At 36.8% G+C, this 24844-nt stretch overlaps 1 protein-coding gene across 2 annotated transcripts in view; it reads right to left on the bottom strand.

Annotated features, from left to right (window-relative positions):
• Positions 1-2282: 2282 nt before the first annotated feature.
• PHACTR2 (phosphatase and actin regulator 2) overlaps positions 2283-24844 on the bottom strand; it is a 130196-nt gene continuing 107634 nt past the window's right edge. The window contains exons 12-13 of one of the 2 annotated variants that reach the window (XM_055310557.1): positions 20368-20444; positions 2283-8876 (exon numbers count right to left, since the gene is read on the bottom strand). In XM_055310557.1, coding sequence (XP_055166532.1) covers positions 8861-8876; positions 20368-20444 — 93 coding nt within the window. In that variant the 3' untranslated portion in view covers positions 2283-8860. The remainder of the gene's footprint in view (positions 8877-20367; positions 20445-24844) is intronic. The other variant, XM_055310558.1, reaches the window with a different exon arrangement.

Raw genomic sequence — 24844 nt, 5'->3', positions numbered from 1 at the left:
TTAGGATGTAGCTCAAATCTGTTTGAATAAGACAATCCTCTCTGAAGACTGGATTTGGAAACTCCTTAAGTTATGGGAGTGAAAAGTGGTTCTAAACATGTCTCTGTGGTTCAAGTAGATTTTTCTCAGAAGTAAGAAGCCCATACGATGCCTTTCTCAGTCATGGATTTGTGGCCATTAAGCAAATGGTGAATCATCAATCCAGTAATTTCAGTTTATCTATAGTTTTAAAATCTGCTTTTCTCAGTGTCTAAATGTTTTTACAAGCTTGGCAAGGCTTAGAATTAAAGTTGGAAATTAGATGAAAGGCAAAAATATTTTTATGTTACATATAGGTTTTGTGACTATTGGGACAATCTATATATAATTGGTATTAAATTATTTGTAATTTTTGGGATGCCAGGGTGGCTTAGTGGTTAAGCATCTGCCTTACGCTCAGGGCATGATCCTGGAGTCCTGGGATCGAGTCCCACAGTTGGGCTCCCTGCATGGAGCCTGCTTCTCCCTCTGCCTATGTCTCTGCCTTTCTCTCTCTGAGTCTTTCATGAATAAATAAATAAAATCTTTAATTTTTAAAAATTGGAATATTGTAGAATCTGATCAATTAGCCACGCAATTCCGATTTAAACTATATAACTAATTTTAGACTTGTAAAACTGAAAAACATAAGACTATTTTTACATCTACAAATAATATTGAAATGTTTAAGAAAATTTTACTACATTTATAATGTATTCACCTTAAAAGTGTTGTTAAAGTGCCTGTTATAGTGACATTTAGGCCTTTGAAGTTCTAATAAAAGGAATCAAATCTGTTGAATTTATTTATGATGTTGAACACTTTAGAGAAACTATAATATAATAGCTGGAGAAGATATTGGAACCATTCCTAAAAGGATGTTAATTCACATAGGAGAATTCTAGCTGGAGGGAACGGCATAAACAAAGCTATAACATTGGGAGAGTGTGTAGAGTATATGGAGAACAAGGAGTTTCATTCGATTTAGCCTAAAAGAGGAATAAAAGGAGAGTAATCTGGAACTTTGGTCTGTGGTGAAGCTGCAGAAGATCTTGAGGGTGAGATTGAAGCACCTTTAAGGTATTTATTCAGTAGGGGACTCACTAGAAAGTTCTAAGAAGGGATAATATGAGGGTTATCTTTTAGGAAGAATAATGTGGTAGCAGGATTAAGAACAAATCCACTGGGGGAAGACTCAGAGAGGCAATGACCAAGATTTCAGAGGTAATCAAGGGACTGAATGTAAAGGGGTAACAAACTTAAATTGACCATAGAAAAGATGACTTATAACTTAAGGCTGCTGAGTACGCCTACATGAAAATTAGTGACAAATTTTTCCCAATGTTGAGTGCTTCCTATTCTAGGCTGTTGGACCTTGGCCAATTGAAGTCAAAAGTCCATCCAGAAACAAATCCTTCGGTCAAAAAGCATTGAAGTGCTAGTTCTGTCTGCCTTAGGGTGTTTATTTAACTATAAAGTTAGTATCTATAGCTTTTCTCCCCTAAAAACATTAGAAATAGTACCCGTTTTTGGCAAAAGACCAAAAAAAACCCTCACACAGACTTTAGGTTCTTAGCTTTCTCTAGAGTTTCATGTGTTCTACTATTAGTGACCACCTGTTAGAGAGCAAAGAGTTCAAAACTCATCAACTGAGCAAGGACTTGGCTTGTGTGTGGACAGCAGCATGGTAACAACCACTCCATAGAGATGCCTGAGTTGAGGTCTAGCAATGAATTCAATCACAATAGTCTTATGTAAATGGATGCCACCAAAGTGTTATGTAAAATGGGAAAAAAATTTGTCTGTCTCTTACCTCTACTCGGTTTTAGAAATTAATGTTTCAATGCAGAACCTAGTTTAGTGTGAGCGAAAATGGAAAGCAGTTGTTGAACTATGACACTTACCTTGGGGATGTACAGCTAATTTTAACAGCATACTGAGGTCAATTTTTCAAATCTACTTTTAAAATTTGTGGTTCCAATCCTCTCTATTATATGTCTTTTATCTAAGATAATGGTACACAAATTGCTTTTCATACCTTTCTTTCATACCTTTGCCCTTGTCACAGAGTTGAGGGAGGCTAATAAGTTATAATTTGTAACTGCTGTTGAAAAAATGAAAAGTATATTCCAATTTCTTTTCTGTCCAAAATATGCTCCCCACCTCTCTTTGCTTATGATACATTAAATAATAAGAATAATGAGGAACTTTATTATTTTCTGTATTATAAATTCTAAAGGGACTAGCTTTTATTTTTACACAGTATAATGTCAATAAAAACATCAACATCAAATATCCTCAGATATTAAAAAAGCAGGTTTTTAAAATATACTGTAAATTGCTGTGTAAAGCAGTAATTCTTAGATATTTTAAATAAAAATTACAAATCACAAAGCCTTACATACAAAAAATTTTAAATTACGGTGCAATTGAAATCATAGACAATTAGAACATCTGTCTTATTTTTGCTTTACAGGGGAGGACTCAGAGAGCTTTTAATTTAAAAATACCGAGCACTGTCTCAATACAATAGAATTGGAAGAAACTAAAGTTGGGGATTTCCCAATAATTTTATTGAGGTAACTTTTCCCAATTTTATACATATATGCATTTATATATACTTAAGAAAGCTAAACAATATTCTAAGGCACTTGGAATTGTGCACAGCAAAGTATCCTATAATATACAACTAAATAGAGCATAATTTTGCTTTTTAAATAACACAAACACCAGTAAGGAATAAAAAAAGATAATACATAGTCTGTCTTTCAGGTTACAATAGTGGAATACATATACATATCTGTGTATACTTGTAGGTATTTATACCCACATACTATAATACAGTACAGATCAATAATAACAAAAAAAGAGAAACTGTCATGTTAATCAGTGTACAGTTCCAGTTATTTACACCCACAGATATTGTACCTGTGTAATATGTAGAATTAGATCACTTACTGGAAATCAGGAATCATTCAGTCAGTCTGATAATGATCACAGCTTACCATTCTTAACCATTTTAACCAAAGTGAAATAACAAAAGAATACATATAGTTCTTTAAAAATCACTGTTACATAGAAAAAAATGACAAGTTTGAGTTTTTGCTAGGTACTAAATCTCGTGAAATTGGTGCAGAATGTTTTGAACACATTGGCACATTTCTAAGCCACAGAAGAAATATTAAAAAAATAAAAATAAAAATTCGTGCCTATATTTTAAGTAATGAAAGTGGTTTGACCCTAGGTTTATTCAGATTTTTTTTTCAAATGCTAGTTAGCATTGCAAAGGTGACATCTTTTTGTGGAATCTCTCTAAGCAATGTAATGATACAAACTGTGACAACAGCATCCAGTAAGGGAAAAGTCCCCTAAATTGGCAAGTGGCACAAATATTATTGGCATTTTAGCATACCATGAAATTGACCTGAGGGTGTAGTGGCATTCTGCTTCATTTACTCCCTTTAATTTATTCTTAAAAAGAAAAAAAAATACTGGTATTTAACAAGGTAAGAATTCTTAAGCACCATCTAAAAGTTCACAATGTAACTTCCTTTATCAACTCCGAGTTGCTCTGTCTCGAAAAACAGATCTAGAAATTTTAGTATTTTGAAAAATTATAGTGGCTAAACTCTTCCATTCTATGAGCCACAATTCATCCAAATCATTTCAATACGTATTTGCCATTCAGTTTTGGTGATAAAAAGCAACAGAGAATAAGTATGCATATGTACTGTTAGCATAGTTCAATCATGTTTCAAGTAGGAAAAAAATCATCTTGTTATGACCATCATTGAAGTATGAACAATATGCATGCAATCCAGTTATCCATGCTTCCTTCAGAGTTCACAAATTTTAGCAAAGTTGAACTGTGTGACTAGAGTTATACAGGAAGAATTCAAGCATTTGCATGTGGGTTAAATGTTTCTTTAATAGGATAAATAGGTGATTGCTTTGTAATTTAAGGGATGTACCTTACAAGTTGAAATCTAACAGTGATTTTCATGGACCACTGGTTTTGTTTATGTGGATTGTTAGTTGTATTTGGGGTTAAGCCATGCAATAATCCTCATGACACTGACAAAGATTGTGACAAACCAGTGTAGTTCTTAGGTAAAACTGTGAGGTCAAAATAGGAAAAAGAAAGTTTGCTTCATTTGAAATTTCTCCTGTAAGTACATACAGGGACTAGCCAAGTGACTACACCCATTGAAACTGCCAAGGCTGCCCAGCAACGTCCTCCCTGAAGACCTGGCAAATTAAAGCTTCACTGAAGCAGAAGGCTTGAAAAATAAAGGGGGGAAGAAGCTATTCAGGGCACAGAGTAATGCAAGGCAGTAGTGACCATGTTTTAAAATAGGTACTTTACCCTGTGTGTTCTCAAATTGCAGTAGACAGTAGAACTCAAGGGAGGTGGTACTGCCTTCGAAGGGCCTTTGAACATGAAGGAGTGCTTCTGACTTTTGGGTTTTACAGTGACTGGGCAAGCTACTGGCATTTAGTCAGCAGGGGCTTAGGGTATAAAACATCTTGCAATGCAGGGAACATTTCTATAAACAAAGAATTGCCCAGCTCCAAATGCCAATGGCACTCCCACTGAGAAACACTGATCAACAGTGATCAACTGCTCATAGGTACAGTATGTGTCAGCAATGTGACAAGTTAAGTGATATTCTTCATGTAGGAAATCCTAGCATGGTTAAAAATGACTCCTGCCTATAAGGTTGGCTTTCAGTGAGAATAGCTGCCGCAGTATTCTCTTTATTTTTTCCAGGAATCTTACAGGGATTTCTTAATTTGGAATGACCTTGTGAACTATGCTTCCACTGTTTTCTAGATAATGTTAATGGTTGTTCCCATTTTCTATAGAGCTTAAGTTTAATTATTACCAAAAGTAAAGGGAAAGTGAAAATGAGAATTGTTTTGGGAGTATTTCTACCTTTCTCCCCACCACCCTTTGGTCACCGTCAAATTATAGTAGTTCCTTGTGCTTCTCTTTGAGACTTGGGTTTGAACTACTTAAAGATGAGCTTTCTCTCAGAAAGATGATCTTATTAATTTGATGATAACTTTTGCCCTTGTATTCCCCTGTAGGACATATTTCAGTTCCAGAAGTTCATTCTGCTCTGCCAAGCAAAACAATGTGATATATTCTGCCAATATGAAGACAGTAAATACTCAATAGTGGAATATAACCTATTTCAAGAGGTCAAGGTACAACTCTGTAAATAAATTACATCTTAGTGGTTCCTTACTGCTCACATCATACTCTAACGATGTGAAAAAATTAGTTCTTGTCTCAAATTATATACTCGCACTAGTAAGGGTAGGGTTAATAACATGACTGGAATTTGGGAATGCTTCAGTTACTGTACTGATAAAATGACATAAATGTACATATTTTCCACCTCACCTATTTTGAGGAAGACTTCAGTGTTTAATGTGCTGCTAGGACCTCTTAAAAAATAGTAAACTGAAGAAATTTTTGAGCAATGCGGCATGGAATTATTGCAGGATGTAACCCAAATTATGGGTTTTAAGAAATCATCTCTCATTTTCAATATCTGATGATTTTTGAAGGGTGTATTCAATTCCTTTACTCTTAAATAGATTTTCACTTACATTTCAAAAGTTTCTAACTATATAGTTACTAACATTAGAGAAAGATAAGTGACTACAGTCAATATATTAATAAAGCACATGAAAATGGAACCAGAAAGTCTGTTTTCCTGGGGAAATCAGAGAGACAGATTAGTTTGCTTTTTCCTCCATTTAAAAGAGTTATTCAAATACAACAAATGGTTCTCTGAATATTATAGATTTAGCTTAAATAATTTAAGGAATTAACATAAAGGTTAATTATACCAAATATAAAAAATGCAAGACATTTCACATACACAGGGAATTATCAGGCAGGGCTGCCTTAAATTAATGCTGATCACCAGAGGACTAATTTTGTCAGACCACAAAGATGCTGATAAAGCCCAAGGCATCTTCTTACTAATGTCCATGTTCTTTTGCTTCATTTTAAAAAAGACAGAAATGGCCACTTTGTGTTTTACAGTCAGTCTGGTTCCTTCCTGCCTGAGATCTTCCAGGATATGGTTTGTTTTCTTCCCTAATCATATCTTGGGGACTCAGGAAAATTCAGTCACTGCCTCTATGTCAGCCTAATGTCTCACTTTGTAAAAGGGGAAAGCCTGGTTTGTGTTGCAACAGCCCAATTCACACACATTTATTTTTTTCAAAGAACCGTAGCTTATTGGTTGGATAACAGAAATGCTGGCATTGAGCAGAGGGTGGTCCACATCTTTGAATTCTTTTAGGGTTGCCAAGCAAAAGATCTCTGGATAGGATGCTGGGTGAATATGCAGGGTTTCTGCCTTAAAATGAGTTACTAACACCAAGCCTTATTCTGAAAAATACAGTTTAGCTCATCATCCTTTGATTCTTTCCATAGATTTTTATTTAAAGAATCATTCTAATGTTATAACTGTTGGTTACAATCCCAAAATATTAGATTAGCAGAGGTAATGTTTTTGACTTTTTAATTTTGCTCTAACTTTTAAACTTTTCTCTAAATGTGTCAGTTGGTATGAAGAAAAGTGTGGGTAGTTCATAAGTCTGACATATCATACAAGCAAAACAATATATTGAGAGACTGGAATCTTTGTATTGGGTATGTCTCATTGTAGGGAAGAAGAAAATGCATCATAGGCACCATGAATGGGAAAATATTGTTCCTTTTATCAACGAAGTAGAGACTTTCTATGACTTGTATCTTGAGTGCTAAAAAAGTGTTAATGTCTTATGTTTACCATTTTATAGTTGTCTTGTGATTAGAAATTATGACAACACTTAAAGATGTTAAGTATAGAAAATTAAAATAACATTAAATTTCTTGGAATTTTTCCCAAGACACAACGATAATATAATAACATTACAAGGAAAAGGATGACTTCGGCAAAAAATTAGAACAAAGTTAATGTCCATGGTTGGATTGAAACACTATGAAAGGAACAAAATCTTTCAGCCAGAGAAAGTAACTTGGGCAGAATATTTTTCTCAAGAGCAAAAATACATCTTATACTAGTAATGAAGTGACACAAGAGCAGAATATGGGTTTATTATGCATGTAGCTGAGTGCAGCAAGAGGTGTAACAATGCTGCTTACTTAGATTTAAAATGGCCCTGGCTTTCTCTAATAGGCCAATTGGGGCTAAAACTTTTTAATTTTAAGCAAAATCATCCAATTTCAAGCGGTTCTACAAAATATAAATAAATGAAAGGATCCAAATTTATCTACCAGATTAAATGTTTGCTCTTCTGGTTGAAATCACAAATTACAGTCTTCCATATCATGAACCAGAAGCATTTCAGAAAATTCTAGCCCAAGCTCCGAGAATAAAATAAAGTCTACTAGGTCTTGTCTTGTTATTATGTCTCGGGTGTTTTTAATAAAAGGAGCACAAAACAATCATGAAAGAACAATTGAATGCAAGGTAGTATTTACATCTGATCATATGTACTTGGAAGCAGAAGCCATGCTGTGCCTGCGACTCCACAGAAAATAGCAAGATGGCAATTGAGGGTTTCTTAATGTAAACAATACTGACCTTCCATGACTTTAATCTCACTGATTCTTTTGCATTGCAAGTCAATGCTATATTTATGGATGCAATCTGCAGACTCTTAAAATACAAAATGAGGTTCTCCTCACTTGCAATTTAGCAGAGATTTTCTGTGTTTTTTTAAGCCTTCGGGTGAGTATTTTGATGCATTTACTTAATTTTTTGATAGCAGCAATCCAACTTAATGCAGCCCTGAAAATAAGTAGTCCTTTCCACGCCCACTCGGAACTAACTGTTGGCAGAACACCTGCATTTGCTTAAGTTTTAACTTTGGACTCGGATTTTTTTTTTTAAAGGTGTTGTGATTGTCAATATATTATCTTCCTTAGATCAGGTATGGTTGCTTCGACTTTGACGATAATCAAGCTAGGGAAAGACCACAGATTTATTTCTAAAGCTTCCTACAGATTTATAGGATCACATTCATCTGACTTTATTCCCAGTCCTGTTATCCTTGTAAAAGTTTGGTACATTAGATAAGGAGTATTAAAAAAAAAAGTGTGTACAGGTAGGCTACTTAAAACATGCAACAAAATTTGGGCAGGCATGCTTGTTAAGAGTCAATAAAAAGTCTCTTGCATTTAAGAAAAAGATGCATGAAAACACGCAGACTTATTTCTGGCAATTGGATTCACTGGCACAACATAAAATAATGGTACTATACTGCACCATCATAACGGTGAAACGAGAATATTCTTCTAGGATCAGGTCTTTAAGGAATCCACATTAGGTGATTAGATTCCCAAATCCCTTAATAAGTTCTCAGCTACCAAAAGGCTACTTCAAAAATATTTATGCTTCCATTTTCTCTTTTCTTCATTAACATAATGAAATATTTCTCTTTTTTTTTCTGATTTTCAATCCCCACCCCTTTTTAGTGCCCAGAAATTCCAGGCCCCATTTCTCTTTAACCTGTACTCTACAATTTGGCTTTCTGGTAATAGGGAGCCAGTGATTGTCTTCTGCTCATCTTCTTTGATTAAAACTCCTGATTTACCCCTCCATACACATTCAGGACAGCAGAGTCACTGTACCCTTCCCTTTGCTTTTTGGCCCCATCTGAGCCATGCAGGTGGGGAGCACTTTCCATACACTTCCTTCACCAGTTAACAGGAAACACACACATTCTAATCCCAGTGCAATATGAGGTTTTCAGGAAGAGAGGCATCCCCCATGGATGATCAGTCTGTGTTTCCAAAGAGTCTCACACTTCGTTAGGGACGGTGAAACCTGACACAAGAAACAGAAACTCTGTTAGAGAAGCACAGTGGCAATTAGTAAACCAAACAAAGTAATGTTTATAAATAAAGGCAGCTCTAGACCATCCCCCAACTGAACTACTGTTATAAATTACTGTTGCAACAGAATACTGTGACAAAGGTTAGGCTGGAAAGCAGAGACAGTCCCTATACAAAATATTCTGGTTATATTATCCAGGATACAGAGCAACCAATACACAAAACGTCACTAATCTTGAGGGTCATGTCTGACCTGTACTGAGCAGAATGGGATGTTTGTAGTTTTAAATATTTTATTTATTTATTCATGAGAGACAGAAAGAGAGAGAGGCAGAGACATAGGCAGAGGGAGAAGCCGGCTCCTTGTGGGAAGCCTGACATGGGACTCGATCCCAGAACCCCAAGAATCATGACCTTCGCCGAAGGCAGATGCTCAACCACCCAGGTGCCCCTGGTTTGTAGTTTTCAAGGAAACCATCAACAAATAGTCCTTATTGGTTTAGCTTCAGCCTCTCACTGCTTCCCAATAAAGACTCCAAATCTACCTTTTTTGCCTGGATTTCCAAATGCCTGCCAAGCATATTCAAGCATATTCATCTAAATGTTCCACTAAGCACGTCCACAACTATACAAATGATCTTTTCTTGTAAATCTGCCTTTGCACTTTCTATCTTGTTAAACAATCTATCTTCTAAAAGACTTTTAGTCTAGGACTCTCAGATTTGCAACTCTGTTCTCTCCTTCACCCTCCAGATCCCACTAGACACTAAGTCTTGCCTTGATTACCTATCTTCGGTTCCATTAAAGTTTTCCCATCTTTTGCTAGTGCTATTTCAACAGCATGCTAACTAGCTAGCTGGTTTTACACCCCTCCATGGGAGTTATTGAACATTCCTGTGTTTTTGGAGCTTTGTGCTTTGTGTACAAGCTATGTTTTGTAATATTGCAATCCCCTCCCTTCATTTCCCATCTATGTTTTCATATTCAAGATCAAGGCTAAAAGTCATCTCCATAAAGCCTTATGTGATCTACTTCTTCAGCCTATTTCTGTGATTCCACATTTACGCAACTCTTTAGTATTTCATTTGTCTTGTATAATCTAATGTTCATTTGGCCTAATAAACCAGTCTAATTCATTTCTCTGTCCCAGGCTCAGAGATTTGTAGATCAAATCTATGCCCCACATTGTCACTAGCAGTGTCATCATAAGCACTCATCTGATCATTCCAGTTTTTTTTTTAAGATTTTATTTATTTATTTGAGAGAGAGAGAGCCAGAACACACAGGCAAGGGGAGCAGCGGAGGGAGAGGGAGAAGCAGGCTCCCTACTGAGCAGGGAGCCCAATGTGGGGATCAATCCCAGAACCCTGGGATCATGATCTGAGCCAAGGGCAGATATTTAACCAACTGAGCCACCCAGGAACTCCCCAGTTCTTGTAATATCATTGTATTGTTCTCCTTTCCCTATGAAGTAAAATTTATATTTCTTAGAGTAGTGATAAGGCCTTTCAGAATGTGGCCCAAACCATGTTTCTCTGCATTACTACTCCCAAAATACCCTCGGTTCCAATCATTTACCCCCAAATGCTCTCCACTTTCGTGCTCTGTCTTTATCTTATCTTCCTTCCATCTCCACCTCCTTCAATCTCACTCTGAGTTCTCCAAACTCCCCTTCCTCCGTTTCTTAAGGAAGCATTAATCGCTTTCTCTTCTGTGTTCCCGATAAGACTTGGTTTATCACAGTTATTTATCACAGTATATGACCTTTGTAGGTATGTCTACTCAGATAGGCACTGAGGAAAAACCTGTTAATCAGTTTCATATACTCACAAAATACAGTATCTGGCACATTGGACAACTTAAAAAATTCTGCCATGTGGAATCAAAGCATTAAAAAACGAAAAATTAAAGATATAAGAACAGCTGAAGAGTTAAAAAATGAAAAATTAAAGATATAAGAACAGCTGAAGCATATGGGCTATAATTTGATCATTGGATAAGCAGCATGATAGATGCATGGGGCTTGTTATACTACTTTTACATGTTTGACTTTCCAAAACTCAAAATAAAAATAAGATATACCAACCTTACCAAAACTTGCAAATATGTTGTGACCAAAAGTAGGGATGTATCTCCTTTGAGTTCAACTTCTAAGGTTTAGCCCTGACCACAACCTTGGGAGGTAGGTAAACTTCCATACTCTTACATGTGCTAAATGGAGACAATGTTCTTGTTACAGTCACTTGGGTATTGTCCTCTGACTATGTAAAATCCTTACTCAACTCAGGGCCTTTGTACGTGCTCTTTCCTCTAAATGGGCTGGCCTCCTCTCGGAGGTGGAATGTTTTTCTCTCCTCCAACAGCACTGATAGCTTCCTCTTGTCATTTAAATCAGAGAATAGGTTGTATTTCCCTAAGAGACCCATTTCCTCGCCGCCCTAACTATATCCACCCTTGTCCCTTCCATTGCATCCAGTTATATTTTCTTGATAGTACTTAGCACAATTTGAAATTATGTCATGTTTATTTATTTGTTCACTTGCTAATGGTTTGTGTCCCTCACTAGCATAACCATGTGAGAGTGAGGACTTTATCTGACATGTTCTAAATTCCCAGGGTCCAGAACAGAGCCTGACTCACTCTATGTGCTCAATCAATACTTGCTGAATGCATAAACAACAGAATACATACATGCTAGGGCACTTAGAAAGTATTCTTGTAACTGAGAGTCTAATCATGAAACACCTCCCCCATATTAACTACAGTTGAATTTATACTAATCTGTGATACCCCCATGATAGGACATTCCATCATGCTTTCTAGAAAGAGCCAACCATAATCTGAAGAAATATATATAAATACTTTTTTTTTGAAATATATATAAATTCTATAAAGATATTTCAAAATAGTAATTTAAACCTCTTAAATCAATCTTTTTATATAAAATATGAGAGGCAGATAATAATGACAGCTGAAATTACTAATGTTTACTACGTGCCCAGCACAAGTACAAGTATTACCTTATTACCTAGTTTATCCTCAAAACAATCCTATGTATGTATTCCTGTAACCCTCTGTACAGATGTGGAAACAGACACAGGGATGCTAAGTCATGTGCCCAAGGCACAGAGCTAGTAAGAGGAGGTGTCAGGCTCCAGACTCTATTCCTAACCTATACCAGACTATGAGACCAAAACATGTCTTCAATTATGCTTTCATTCAAAGAGTTTTCTTGGTGCCCTGTTGGTAGAATGCAAAGGAAAAGGTAATCAGTTAGATTTCTAAATCTGTAGTTAGTTTTGATGAATTTTGACCATAGAAAAGTCCTGTTCCACATCCTAGGCTACACTTCTCTCTTTTATAAAGATTTTATTTATTTATTTTAGAGAGAGCTAGAGAGAGACATGAACAGGGAGAGGGGCAGAGGGAGAGGAAGAGAGAGAATCCCAAGCAGACTTTGCACTGAGGGGGTTCCATCCCAGGACCTTGAGATCATGACCTGAACTGAAATCAAGAGTCTGATGCTTAATCTACTGAGCCACCCATGTGACCCCTAGGCTATACTTTGATAGCTATAGTTCTCTCAAAAACATCTGCCTTTTGCCACAAAAGGAACTAGATGAGAATGGGCTCACACAAACTTTTTGCAATTACTAGAAAAGCAAGTCCAGTGATGTCCTTGCAGTTGAAATGAGCACTATCCTTTCTCTCCGTTCGAGGACACACAAGCACTATCCACACCATGTAAAGGAAGCAGGAGCCTTGGGGGCCCTGACAGTACAGGCAAATATACTGTACCTGCAGGGTCCTCACACTACAAGGTCCCTCTTTGTTAGGTTCAACTTTTCTAGGAATTAAATACTAACTCATCTAATTTAGCAATTATTTTAGCCCTCTCCTAATTTGCTGGGCTTTGTACACCAAACACTCCACAATGCCCTGATCTTCATCTGGTTCTGCATTCAAAGGACAAGCATGGGGAAACATGACATGACAGGTTTGATCTTCCCACCGATAATGTCTGTGGGATGAAGAAGGTAAATTACTGAGTTGAGATCAAAGTGAGTAGTCAGTGGACCAGAAGAGGTTTAAAACGTTCTAAAGCCCAGCATTTTCCTGGAAAGCGTCCTGCTTTTAATTTCCCAAAATTAGCAGGAGGACATGATAAAGTTTTTTGTTTTTCCCGCAGGCACTATTTGCCCACGGATCCCCTTAGAGAACAAATTCCACATGTGGATTGCTGGAAGGTCATAGGTCATCGGCATAGCTCCTAGGCCCCGCTAAGAGAAGGTGATCAACCGATAGTGCGAATGCAACAATATGCTGACAAAGCTAAGGTCAGAAATGTACCCTCTTTTCATATGGACTGTCAGATCTGGTTTTAAAAAAACAAAAACCAAAAACCAAACAAAAAAAAACCCCACAAAACAAACCTCATATATTTTCTTACTATCATATCAGAAAAGGATGTTTATATCCTGTTTAAATCAGGCATCTTTTCTTCAAATTCAGCTCCAAATTTTATGGTTAGAGGTACTGAAAATTTAAATTGTTCTTACATTTGTTACTACTCATTTTGAAATGTGAGAAGTTCAGCTTTACCTCCTAAGAAGTTTGCCTATCTGACAGAATGACAGTTTGGCTTTAGGCTTCCAGTTGAAGCCCTAAGGATACTGAAGCTTTTCGTCCACTCTTTTTTCAGAACTCTCCGGAGGCTTAAATTTGAAGTTACCTATATTTTCTTATTATTAAAACTGGAATACATATGTCTTATTTTTCATACTGTTAAGAGGAAGTGAATGGGGAAGGGGAACTATTTTTAAGTCATAGAATTCAGGTAAAGATCATGCTTTTCCATGAAGATGAGTCCTCCACAAATTAATATATAAATACTTACCTTCTTGAAAATCATTCAGGTAATAGAAAATAGAAAATTACTCACAAATGTAAAATGTTACTTTCCTATACTTCAGACCTGTTTGATAGATACAGAAATCCTGAATAATTCATTTCTCCTTTATTTAAAAGGGTTTCATTGTCAAGACAAATACATGTTAAACAAACAAGCAGGTTCTCTTAAATCACAGCTCCTAATTCTACCTGAGGAGTCAGACCATATGCTGCAAGGGCTTTTATGATTCCAAATACTCAGCTATATGCTTTCAACTCTGGTGGTTAAACAGCATTTTGCAACTTTTTAAAGTTTCTGTCTGGGTACATGCAGCACCCATGGAAGAGAACATCGCTACAGAAAAAGCTTCATCATTCCCCTGTGAAGCACCCCTTATTTTGATTGAAGTCCCACACATAATTGCTCCTACGTCACATTTTGATAAGCATATCTATTAGCTGAAAAGCAGTTTAGCTGTAAATCTATGTGAGAGTCATCACTCAAGATGGTATAGAACAAGATAATTACTTTAAATATACATGCCCACACCCACACACCTATTTCAACATAGTCACATTAAAAGAGTTGGAAAAGTAAAGAAAAAAGCCCCCCCAAACTATAACTCCATTTAATAAGAAACTATTAAGAGCTTATGGATGTTATTTCCTTTTTTTTAAAATTTTTATTTATTTATGATAGTCACACACACACAGAGAGAGAGAGAGAGAGAGAGAGAGAGAGAGAGAGAGGCAGAGACATAGGCAGAGGGAGAAGCAGGCTCCATGCACCAGGAGCCCGATGTGGGATTCTATCCCAGGTCTCCAGGATCATGCCCTGGGCCAAAGGCAGGGGCCAAACCGCTGCACCACCCAGGGTTCCCTGGATGTTATTTCCTATTTTTTTCTATGCATCTGAATTTTATTTATTTTTATTTTTATTTATTTATTTTAAAGATCATATTTATTTATTCATGAGAGACACACAGAGAGGGAGAGAGAGAGAGAGAAAGAGAGAGAGAGAGAGAGAGAGAGGCAGAGACACAGGCAGAGGGAGAAGCAGGCTCCATGCAGAGAGCCTGATGTGGGACTCGATCCCGGGGAACCCAGGATCACGCCCTGGGCCAAAGGCGGGCGCTAAACCGCTGACCCACCCAGGGATCCCTGCATCTGGATTTTAAATAAAACATACCATTGCTATTTACAGCTTTACCAGTATCCTGAGTTTTCCCCTTAACAATATGCCAGTGATCTCTGGAGACCCACGTTGATTCTAAGAGTGTCAATTCAATGATTCTTTGCTTAACATAACAAATAAATAATTTATAAGCTAATAGAATTGTAAACATGAAAGTCCTACACTTCACACTCTAAAAAATACTCTTACTTAAGAATTCAAAGTTTGCTTTTATAAAAGTGGTATTCTCTCTTGATTATAAATCTAGTCCATGTGGACACTTAAAAAAAATTCTGGAAAACAGAGAATATCCTAAAGATTACAACTATGCATAATCTTACCACTTAGTTATAACCATTTTAAAATTTAGTTTTTAAGTAAAATTTGACCTTTCATACAATTTATCTTTATAGTTTAGTGAATTATTTTAAATTGTAAAAATGTCATTTACTATGGAAAGGAAAGTGGCATTACTTTGCTATGATGATCTCTAGATCTCCTTCTAGAATGCAATAATCCTATTAAATAATACATTGCCTGTCAAATGGTCTTTTGAGTTTTGAACAGTGGGCTGGGTGGGCAGCTGTTGGTGGCAGAAAACACTGGATGTGGCCAGATGAGCAGTGTTCTAAGAAGCCAAGGTTAGAACTTGGTACCTCTCAGGCCACAGGATGAAGTCTCATGGGAACCACTAGGCCTCACCCTTGTTTTATGGCCCCAGAATGCATTACAATGCCAGAGAGCCATCTAAAAAATACTAGGAGAAACTAGGGGAATTAGATGAAAGGGTGGATCACTCTAATTCTTCACTGCTGCAGATCAAACATGTCAGTTAATTTTAGTGCTAGCACATTATTCAAAAAAAGCTACTATGATATAATCTTCATTTACAGAAAGAGAACTTAGGGAATGGATCCTTTATTTTTCTTTTAACTATTTGTTTTTGATAGTAAACTCTCGTATTCCAAAAATTCATAGTGAAAAACCTCCTTCTCCTGCCTTCCCCTACTTACCAATTCTCCTCCCCAGAGGCAACCAATGTTATCAGCTTTTTGTGAGTCTCTCCAAAACTCTTTGATTCTTCCAGTGCTGACTTAGATACAACACTGTGTGAAAGATTATCTCTGGATAAAGAGATGCCTCGGCAGAGAGACCAGGGCTGCCTCAACCATTTTATTAACCGCTCTAAATCTGCAGACAGTTAATAGATTTAGGTTTTGAATGGCAGGCTTACTTGATATAAGGAGATAATGTCTGGCACTAATAAGAAGAGCTAATAAGTAAGCTGCTCTGTATCTAGATTGCATTTAAAGGGATAGGTAATGATCCACAGCCTGTATATTCCTTCCAAGGGTAGCTGGTGCTAAGAGCAGCACTATCTTCTACATAAGCAATTTTCTAAATGTAAAAACATCATATTTTGGTATTATTTTGATTAGACTCAGTAGTGTTTACCAAACCATCTTCCTCTTAAAAGAAATACTGAAAACATTTTGAAAATTGTAAGCATGATTTTTTAAGTCTTAGAGCCAAAGATTTCTCTGCTGGAATGCAACTCTAATAATGTAATACAAATTAGTGGAAAAAAAGCAGCAGACGTTGGCTTTGCTGCCAGGTTTTAAGGAGTACTTAAGCAAGGCATATTTATCTTAGGGATATGAATATTTAATTTTTCCTTATCTGTATAGACATTTTAAAGAGTGCTAATCAATATATTTTTTGGAAAACTTTTAAATCTTACCCTTGTTACAAAAAAAAAACCTATAATATTCTCTTGAAATTCAGCTTCCCTATTTACATCTATTAATATTTACTTAAACAATAAAGATATCGATAGACTTTTATACAAGTACTCTAAATTTCTGTAGATGAGTAAATATAGAAAAATAGCCAATGGAATTGTGAAGGTGAAAGAATACCCTACCAGATATATAAACGGACTACAAATCTACTCTAATTAAACAGTGTGACATAGTGTATAGATAGGCAACAGATCACTAGAGCATAATAAAGAATCCAGGAACTGATTCATGTGTATATGAGAGAAAGAATTTCACATCAAGGGAGAAATAAATGGGGCAAAGGATTACTGATCTATTTATTTATCTTTGTTTCAAGTTTTTATTTAAATTCTAGTTAGTTAACATATAGTGTATTGTTGGTCTCAGGAGTAGAATTTAGTGATTCATCACTTGCATACAACACCCAGTGCTCATCACAACACATGCCCTTCTTTTTTTTTTAATTTTTATTTATTTATGATAGTCACAGAGAGAGAGAGAGAGAGAGAGAGAGAGAGAGAGGCAGAGACACAGGGAGAGGGAGAAGCAGGCTCCATGCACCGGGAGCTCGACGTGGGATTCAATCCCGGGTCTCCAGGATCGCGCCCTGGGCCAAAGGCAGGCGCCAAACCGCTGCGCCACCCAGGGATCCCAACACATGCCCTTCTTAATGACATCACCCATTTAGGCCATCCCCCTGCCACCTCCCTCAACTCTCCGTTTGTTCTCCATAATTAAGACTTTCGTATGGTTTGCCTCTATCTTTTTTTTTTTTCTACCTTCCCCTATGTTCATCCGTTTTGTTTCTTAAATTCCATGTAAGAGTGAAATCATATAGCATTTGTCTTTCTTTGGCTTGTTTCACTTAGCATAATACATTCTAGCTCCATCTACATGGTTACAATGTCAAGATTTCATTCATTTTGATGGCTGAATAATATTCCATCGTATATATACATGCTACACCTTCTTTATCCATCCATCCTGACTACTGAGTCAGAACAAAGTAAAGTTAGTTTACTCTCTTGAATCACACAAATAAATGCCCAATGGATGAAAAATCCAAGTGTAAAAAAAAAAGCATATGTAAAAATTGAAGATAATAGACTTATACTCTATAATCTTCACAAGACATAAGAAGTAAAAGTACAATGAAGACACAAGACAATGAAGTAGAAGTAACAATATAGACACATTTGAATGTGCAAAAATTTAAACAAAAGACCTAGGAAAAAAGTTAAAACATGAACAACAAATTGAGGAAAAGTATGGTGACATATGTAATAAAGAATCAATATTCACAGTATCTAAGGAGTTTTTACTAATCCACATGAAAAGGATAACCCAAAAGAAAGCTCACCAAAGTAAATAAAAAATTAAAAATAAATGGTCGATAAAGATATATAAAAATACCCAACCTTATAGAAATAAACAAAATAAAATATTGTTGTTTATTCTTTAGACTATATACCCCTTGCCACCACCACCACCATTGTCCTATCCCACCAGTGCTGATGAGGGTGATACACTAGGACTGCTCATAAAAAATACAAATCCAGTGACTTAGCAAATCCACTCATGGTACTAGTACAAAAATATTGGCAATGTATGCACAAAGATATACTTACAAAGAAAGTTAAGTCACTGTTTTACTAATGAAACACTGAAAATTCCATAACATCACTAGAATAATTATTTGATAACTAATGGTATATTATCTATAAAATGCCATAAAGTCATTCAAATGAATAAGATATACTAACATGGACAGCTTTTTTAGATGCTCGGAGGATGTACATAAAGGCATGTGTACATATACGCAGATCATACATATTCAGCTACATGTTTATAAATGCAGAAAAATGTCTAGAAGGATCTAAACCAAACTTTTACCAGTGATTAGCTATGACAACAGAAGTAAAGTTGAGGAAGAAGGGAGTGAAGAGTGTTTTCATTTTTATTTGAAGGATTTTTACTGTTTGAAGCTTTATTAGAATATATCGTTCATGCCCATAACAAATATAGATGCAATGATGACCTTTATTCTCCTTGTAACCTTTTTTTACCTGTTCATAGCATACAACAGAAGAGAAAGAACTTCTTTCAGTGTAAATGTATATTTTTTCATAGAACTGAGAACTTCCAGAGAAATGCATTTTAAAAATTTGATTATTTTCTATTTTAGTTTATTCTTCATATAATTATATCAAATGAAAATGAGGTAATAAGATACTATGATTTCTAGGAAAACTATGCAGAAGTCAAACTATCCTGAATGACATAGAGTATGTTGAGTGCAGTCACTATATCTCAGGGGTCAGGACTCAAAAGCACAAACACGTGCGCATTCTATCTTTTCAGTTACCGGGAAGTCCCAGCCAACTCGATGTCACCATAAATATTCAGCCACCTTATTATGATCAACTTTACTGGAGTAGTATGACCACAGGAGTCAAATATCAGTATGAACTTTCACTGACCCCACACAAGTGGAAGGGAGAAAAGGCAGAGACAATAGGTCTGGCTTGATATGGGTATGTCACTGGTCTAAGAGTTGATTGGGATAGGATGCAGCCCTCAAATAGAGAAAAATCCTATAAATTCAGATGGCTAACAGCCCTGGATGCATTTATAAAAAAACATGATATAGGAGGAACAAAAACAAATAGAACTCCCCTAAAAGAAAGGGGAGTTTCTTCTGCATACCAGACATTATCATAGGAGTAATAGCATTGGAGCAAGGAGGCCCCTACCAACTTTAGGGAAGGGGTTTGCTATTAAATTATGAAGCTATACCATTATTATTATTGTTTTAATGGGACATGCTCTCAGCATGGAATACCACTACCAACAGGAATCACTGTGGATAGAGTGGCACTATAATGTACGCCTGTCTTACACAGGCTGTTTTGAGCCTAGGGAATCAGTATTTGCTTTCCAAAAAGACCTACTGTGATCTTCTTCAAGTAATCATCTGTCCTGTTATGTATTCTGACAATTCAATTCTTAAAGATTTAATTGACATGCAAATTTTTTTGGAATATACATGTTATAGGAAAGCAAAGCACATACACGTTAGAGAGAAATAAACAGAACACCTGTGAAGGCGGGCAGGGGGCGGGGGGGACCAGTGCGGGCAGTCGGACTGTATGATTACTCAGGACCCTTCTGGTTTTCGCAGAGGAATAAACTGAAACCAAAGGGTACTGGGAGAAGAAAGGGTAGGATGGTTGTAATCTTCTGCAGCAGCAGTAAAAATTAGATTCCTAGTTTAATTTAGGTCTTTTGAAAACAGAGTTTCTATCTACTCTAAGTTATGTCTACTGTGAGCCCAAAACAGACACACAGGTGCCCATAGTGGCTCTCTCATCTGTTCTGGGCATAAAACTTGAACTGAGTCTCTTTAAGAACAGAATAAATGATTCTAAGTCTTGTCTCCTGGCCCAGAAAATAAGACTAAGAAAGAAACCAGCACATAGCCCTTTGGAATGATTCAGACTTCTGTGAAAGAAAAAAAAAGGACTTAATTTTAGAAATGTTCATTAGATGGTGTTATGTTCATCTGTATTTAAAAAAAAGTTAACTGTGGTAAAACACACAGAACATAAAATATGCTGAACTGCATTTTGCTCACCTACCTTGTAAACTGTCGACTCTCTTCGTGAACTTCCATTTCTGTGCTTTTAAATTCATTTAGTTCTTTCCTTATTGCTGCCTAAATAGGAAAAAAAAATAAACAGAACTGTTACTTAGGTCACATAAATCCCCAGCATATACACATTAACAAAGCAGACATTCTTTTAATCAGTGTCTTGCAAAAAAAGATCCTCATTTCTACTAGGTAAAGGTAAGACAATATCCTGCTATAGCCAAACTAAAACCAGGGCAGATTTCCTTCAAGTGTCATTGACAAGGAGGAGATGAAGAAGGCCTTTGCTAAACTCATCCTGGGGTCTGGTCTGAGTCACATATATCCCCCACCTTCAATGGCCACAAGGATAGAAAATCATAAGATTTTCTGAGAAACAATGTCATTTTCCTATGAAACTTCTACATTTCATACCACTCACAGCCACTTGGCTTTGACTAGCTGCCACAGACCTACTGAAAAAGCAGTTGCTATTTATTCTTGCATATTGAAAGTTCAATCAGAATGAAAAATTTCAGCACAACACTTAAAGACACTCAAAGAAAATGTATAATTGGATGTGATTACTATCACCACTTAACAGACACATAACCCATGTCATGTAGATGTCAGGATTTGAAGAGAGGCTTACATCCTTCAAGCTGAAAAGCTGAGAGAATCATCAAAATGTTAACATCAGTTATCTATTAATAATAGTGCCTGGATCATGGATGGTTTTTGGTTTCTACTTTGCATTTTTCTTTATTTCCTGATTTCTCTACAAATAATTTATCTGTCATGTAAAGAAAAAATATTAATAAAAACATCCCCATAACCTAACCTCTATGAGAAACAGCCTCTGCAGTCCAAACAGAGAATACTGCAAACCACAGAGAATGACTTCACTGAGATATATGAAAATCTAGTTTGTGGTTGGAAAACAAAGAATTTTAGAAAAAGGGAAAAGACAGAGGGAAGCCCTGAGCCTCTGAGGCCCCTCTCTGGCCTCCTCCCATCACTGACTGTCACTCTGCAATATACAAGCTTTCCCCCAACATGCTTGTTAGTGTTCTATTTAAATCCTGCAGTCACAGACCGTCTCATCTCCTTACATGTATTCCTCAGCCACTGCAGTTTCTTTGGGGAACCTGTGGCTGGGAACTATGGCAATAATTCTTGTTACTGAGTTCTGAAAGAGACAAAGCAAGCAGAGAGATACTTGTGGGCCTGAGTCCCTTGTGGTTAAGACCATCCATTTTGTCTCACAAGGGAGATCAACAGTGAGGATACTTTGCCATACTCATTGTAAATACTGATACCTAATCTAGGAGCTGAAACAATGAACCCACCCTATACTAATGCCAGTTAACATCTATCAGAAAGACTTACTTGAAAAGAAGTTATTTTAATATGGGTAGTGGCAGAGAATTCTATTTCCATGTTCACTTTAAATTTCTCCTCTGAATTTAAGATTTCAATAGAGGAAGTAGAAAGTACTCTTGGTGTAAGAAGTCATGTGTTGTTGTCCTATCTATGCCTTCAATAGCAATGTGACCCTCTGTGAATTATTTTGCTCCAAAACCTGCTTTCCCCTCTGGAAAACAGGGATGGGAATTCCTCACAGTATTATAAGGTTTAATTAAGAGCATATATGAAAGAGCTTTGTACATTGTAAGTATTTAATAGAATGTTGTTACTATGAAAACTCTGAAAGATAATTAAATTTTATTGTGTTTTTTTAAAAAAGTTTTTATTTGACACAAAGTGCACACAAGAGAGAGAAAGAGAAAGAGAAAGAGAGAGAGAGAGAGAGAGAGAGAGAGCAAGCACAAGAAGAGGGAGCGGCAGAGGGCGAGTGAGAAAACTCCCAAATGAGCAGGGAGGCCAATGCAGGGCTCGATCCCGGGCCTCTGGGATCATGACCTGAGCCGAAGGCAGATGCTTAGCTGACTGAGCCACTCAGGTGCCCCAAGATGAATTAAATTTTAGTTTAAGATTGTGATTAACAATTCTTTCATTGTTATTTAAAGAGTCTACTATGTGCAAGAAGATAATGTCACTAAAGGAGATTCAAAGACAAATAAGGCAAAGTCCTTATTCTCAGTAGTAGGTTGGCTACCAATCTAAGAGTCTGGCAAAAGTCAATGAAAGCATTTGTTTAGAATCAATTGAGATATAGAATCTACAAAAAAGAGTACCCTACAGTTTACTTTTAATTGTAAATTGTGTGCTACACATCCCTTACATTAGTAACATCTACAATTCATTTATGACTGTACACATAAGTATTTTTCTTGAGAAAGTCAGTTCAAGAATTTTGGGCATATCTCACATGCTCATCTGCAATGTGACTATAATTCTATCATCAAGAAGTGGAGTCTAACTCTCCAGCCTTGAATCTGGATGAATTTTCCCACCGTTTTAAACAATAGAACACAGTAGAGTTGAGGGTGTGCCAGTCTGGGATTTAGGCCTTAAGTAGCCTGCATCTTTTGTTTCCTCTTCTTGGAAGTTAGCTGCTGTGTAAAAAATGTGACTACCCTCAGGAAACCACATTGTGAGAAAGCCAAGGTACAGAAAGAGGCCTGGGAGGATGAGATGCCATGGGGTTGGAGAGAGAGGCCAAGGAGCAACAGGCACAGAGTGAGAATGAAGGAGCCATCTCAGAAGTGTCGAGCAAAAGAAGATGGTTGAGTCACTAACGAGTTGATAACCTGAACACCATATCATCTTACAAATAATAAAATCAGGCTTTGAGAGACTGACTGACTTGCTAGGAATCAAATGGGCGCTAAGGGACAAAGATGGGGCTCATACATAGGCCTTCATACTTCAAGTCCCACAGTCTTTCCATTGAAATGAGCTTCAGGACCTAAGTCATCCAGATAATTGCCTCAGATCTCCATGCTGTGTATGCTGGTTTGTAATTAGGAATAATGAGTCAGTTTTAGGCAATGAATGCAATGTGAAATTATAGGGACTGGTAGTTTGAAAATATACATCAGCAAGATGTGACTATACGCAATTAAAGAAATGCAATACTCCTTTAAAAAATTCACTTCAGAACTACCACAATTTTATTCCAAGAGTTGCTTCCTCTTACTATTTAAAGAGCAAGTTTCCTGACAGGGTTATGAGAGGAAAGGAGTAATTAAAGACCCTTTATGTTCAGAAAATATAGATACTATAACCTTAATTCCCTTCTATGCAAATAAGACTAGAGTTTAGGCATAAGGACTCTTCCCATAAATGTAAGTGGGACTGATTCTGTAGAAAGATACAGGATAGAAAGAGCTAGGCTGCTTTAGTGAGAATGGAGCCTGAACAGTGCTGAACTGGGCCAACACTGTAAGTCACTGAGCAAAAACCAGGTATTTTTTTTTTAATTTTTATTTATGATAGTCACATACAGAGAGAGAGAGAGAGAGAGAGAGAGAGAGAGAGAGAGAGGCAGAGACACAGGCAGAGGGAGAAGCAGGCTCCACACACCGGGAGCCCAACATGGGATTCGATCCTGGGTCTCCAGGATCACGCCCTGGGCCAAAGGCAGGCACCAAACCGCTGCGCCACCCAGGGATCCCTATTTTTTTTTTTTAAGAGTTAATTACTTATTTTAGAGAGAGAGCCAGAGCCTGTATGCAAGAGTGGGGGAGGGGCAGAGGGTGATGGAGAATCTCAAGCAGACTCCCTCCTGGATGTGGAGCCCAACGCAGGGCTTCATCTCATGGCCCTGAGATCATGACCTGAGCCAAAAAGAGTTGCATGCTTAAGTGACTGAGTCACCCAGGCACCCTAGGAACCAGGTATTTCTAAGATTGAAACAAAACAACACCCCTGAGACCAAATACACTGTATTTTTTGATACCATGAGAATTACAGAGAGGAAAAAGGAAAGAAAAATGACTGAAACTAAGTTTAAAATTGACTAGTGATAACTAGTGTTAGAAGATCTCTTTAATCTCTTCCAGTCAGCTCAAGGGCCACCTGGCCAGAAGCAACAGGTGATTTGTTGAAAAATGGACCCTGCTGCCTTCTCAAATAACATGAGTTAACTTGTGAGACCAGGATTAACTAGAGATCCCATCATTTGATTTTTTTTTTGCTTCTTTCTTTGATAAAAATCTGATATGGAACAAGGTGGCAATTTCTTGACTACTTATCAAGCTCAATGCCATGTGTAGGTAAGTGTACTCTTCTTTGCTGCAGGACAACCAGGAACAGGCCAAGAATATTTCTGCATAGAATTAAAATCTCAGTCTTTCCTGTGACCTGTTTAGACAGTGCATTCCTGGAAGGGTAGTATGTTCATCTTTATGTACTCAGTATCTAAGACAGTTATTAATATATTATAAGGTTTTAATAAATAATTACTGAATAACTTCTTGGACAAACCCATCTATCAACTGAATTTTCAATTCTCTTTCACTAGATAATTTTAGACTAGATTGTAAACTGAGCCTTCGGTGCACAGTGAAAACGTCACCAAT

The sequence above is a fragment of the Nyctereutes procyonoides genome, unplaced genomic scaffold, assembly GCF_905146905.1.
Source record: "Nyctereutes procyonoides isolate TBG_1078 unplaced genomic scaffold, NYPRO_anot_genome, whole genome shotgun sequence".
Classification (NCBI taxonomy): domain Eukaryota; kingdom Metazoa; phylum Chordata; class Mammalia; order Carnivora; family Canidae; genus Nyctereutes; species Nyctereutes procyonoides.
The sequence above is the reverse complement of the archived record's forward strand: the minus strand, read 5'-3'. Positions and strand labels throughout refer to the sequence as shown.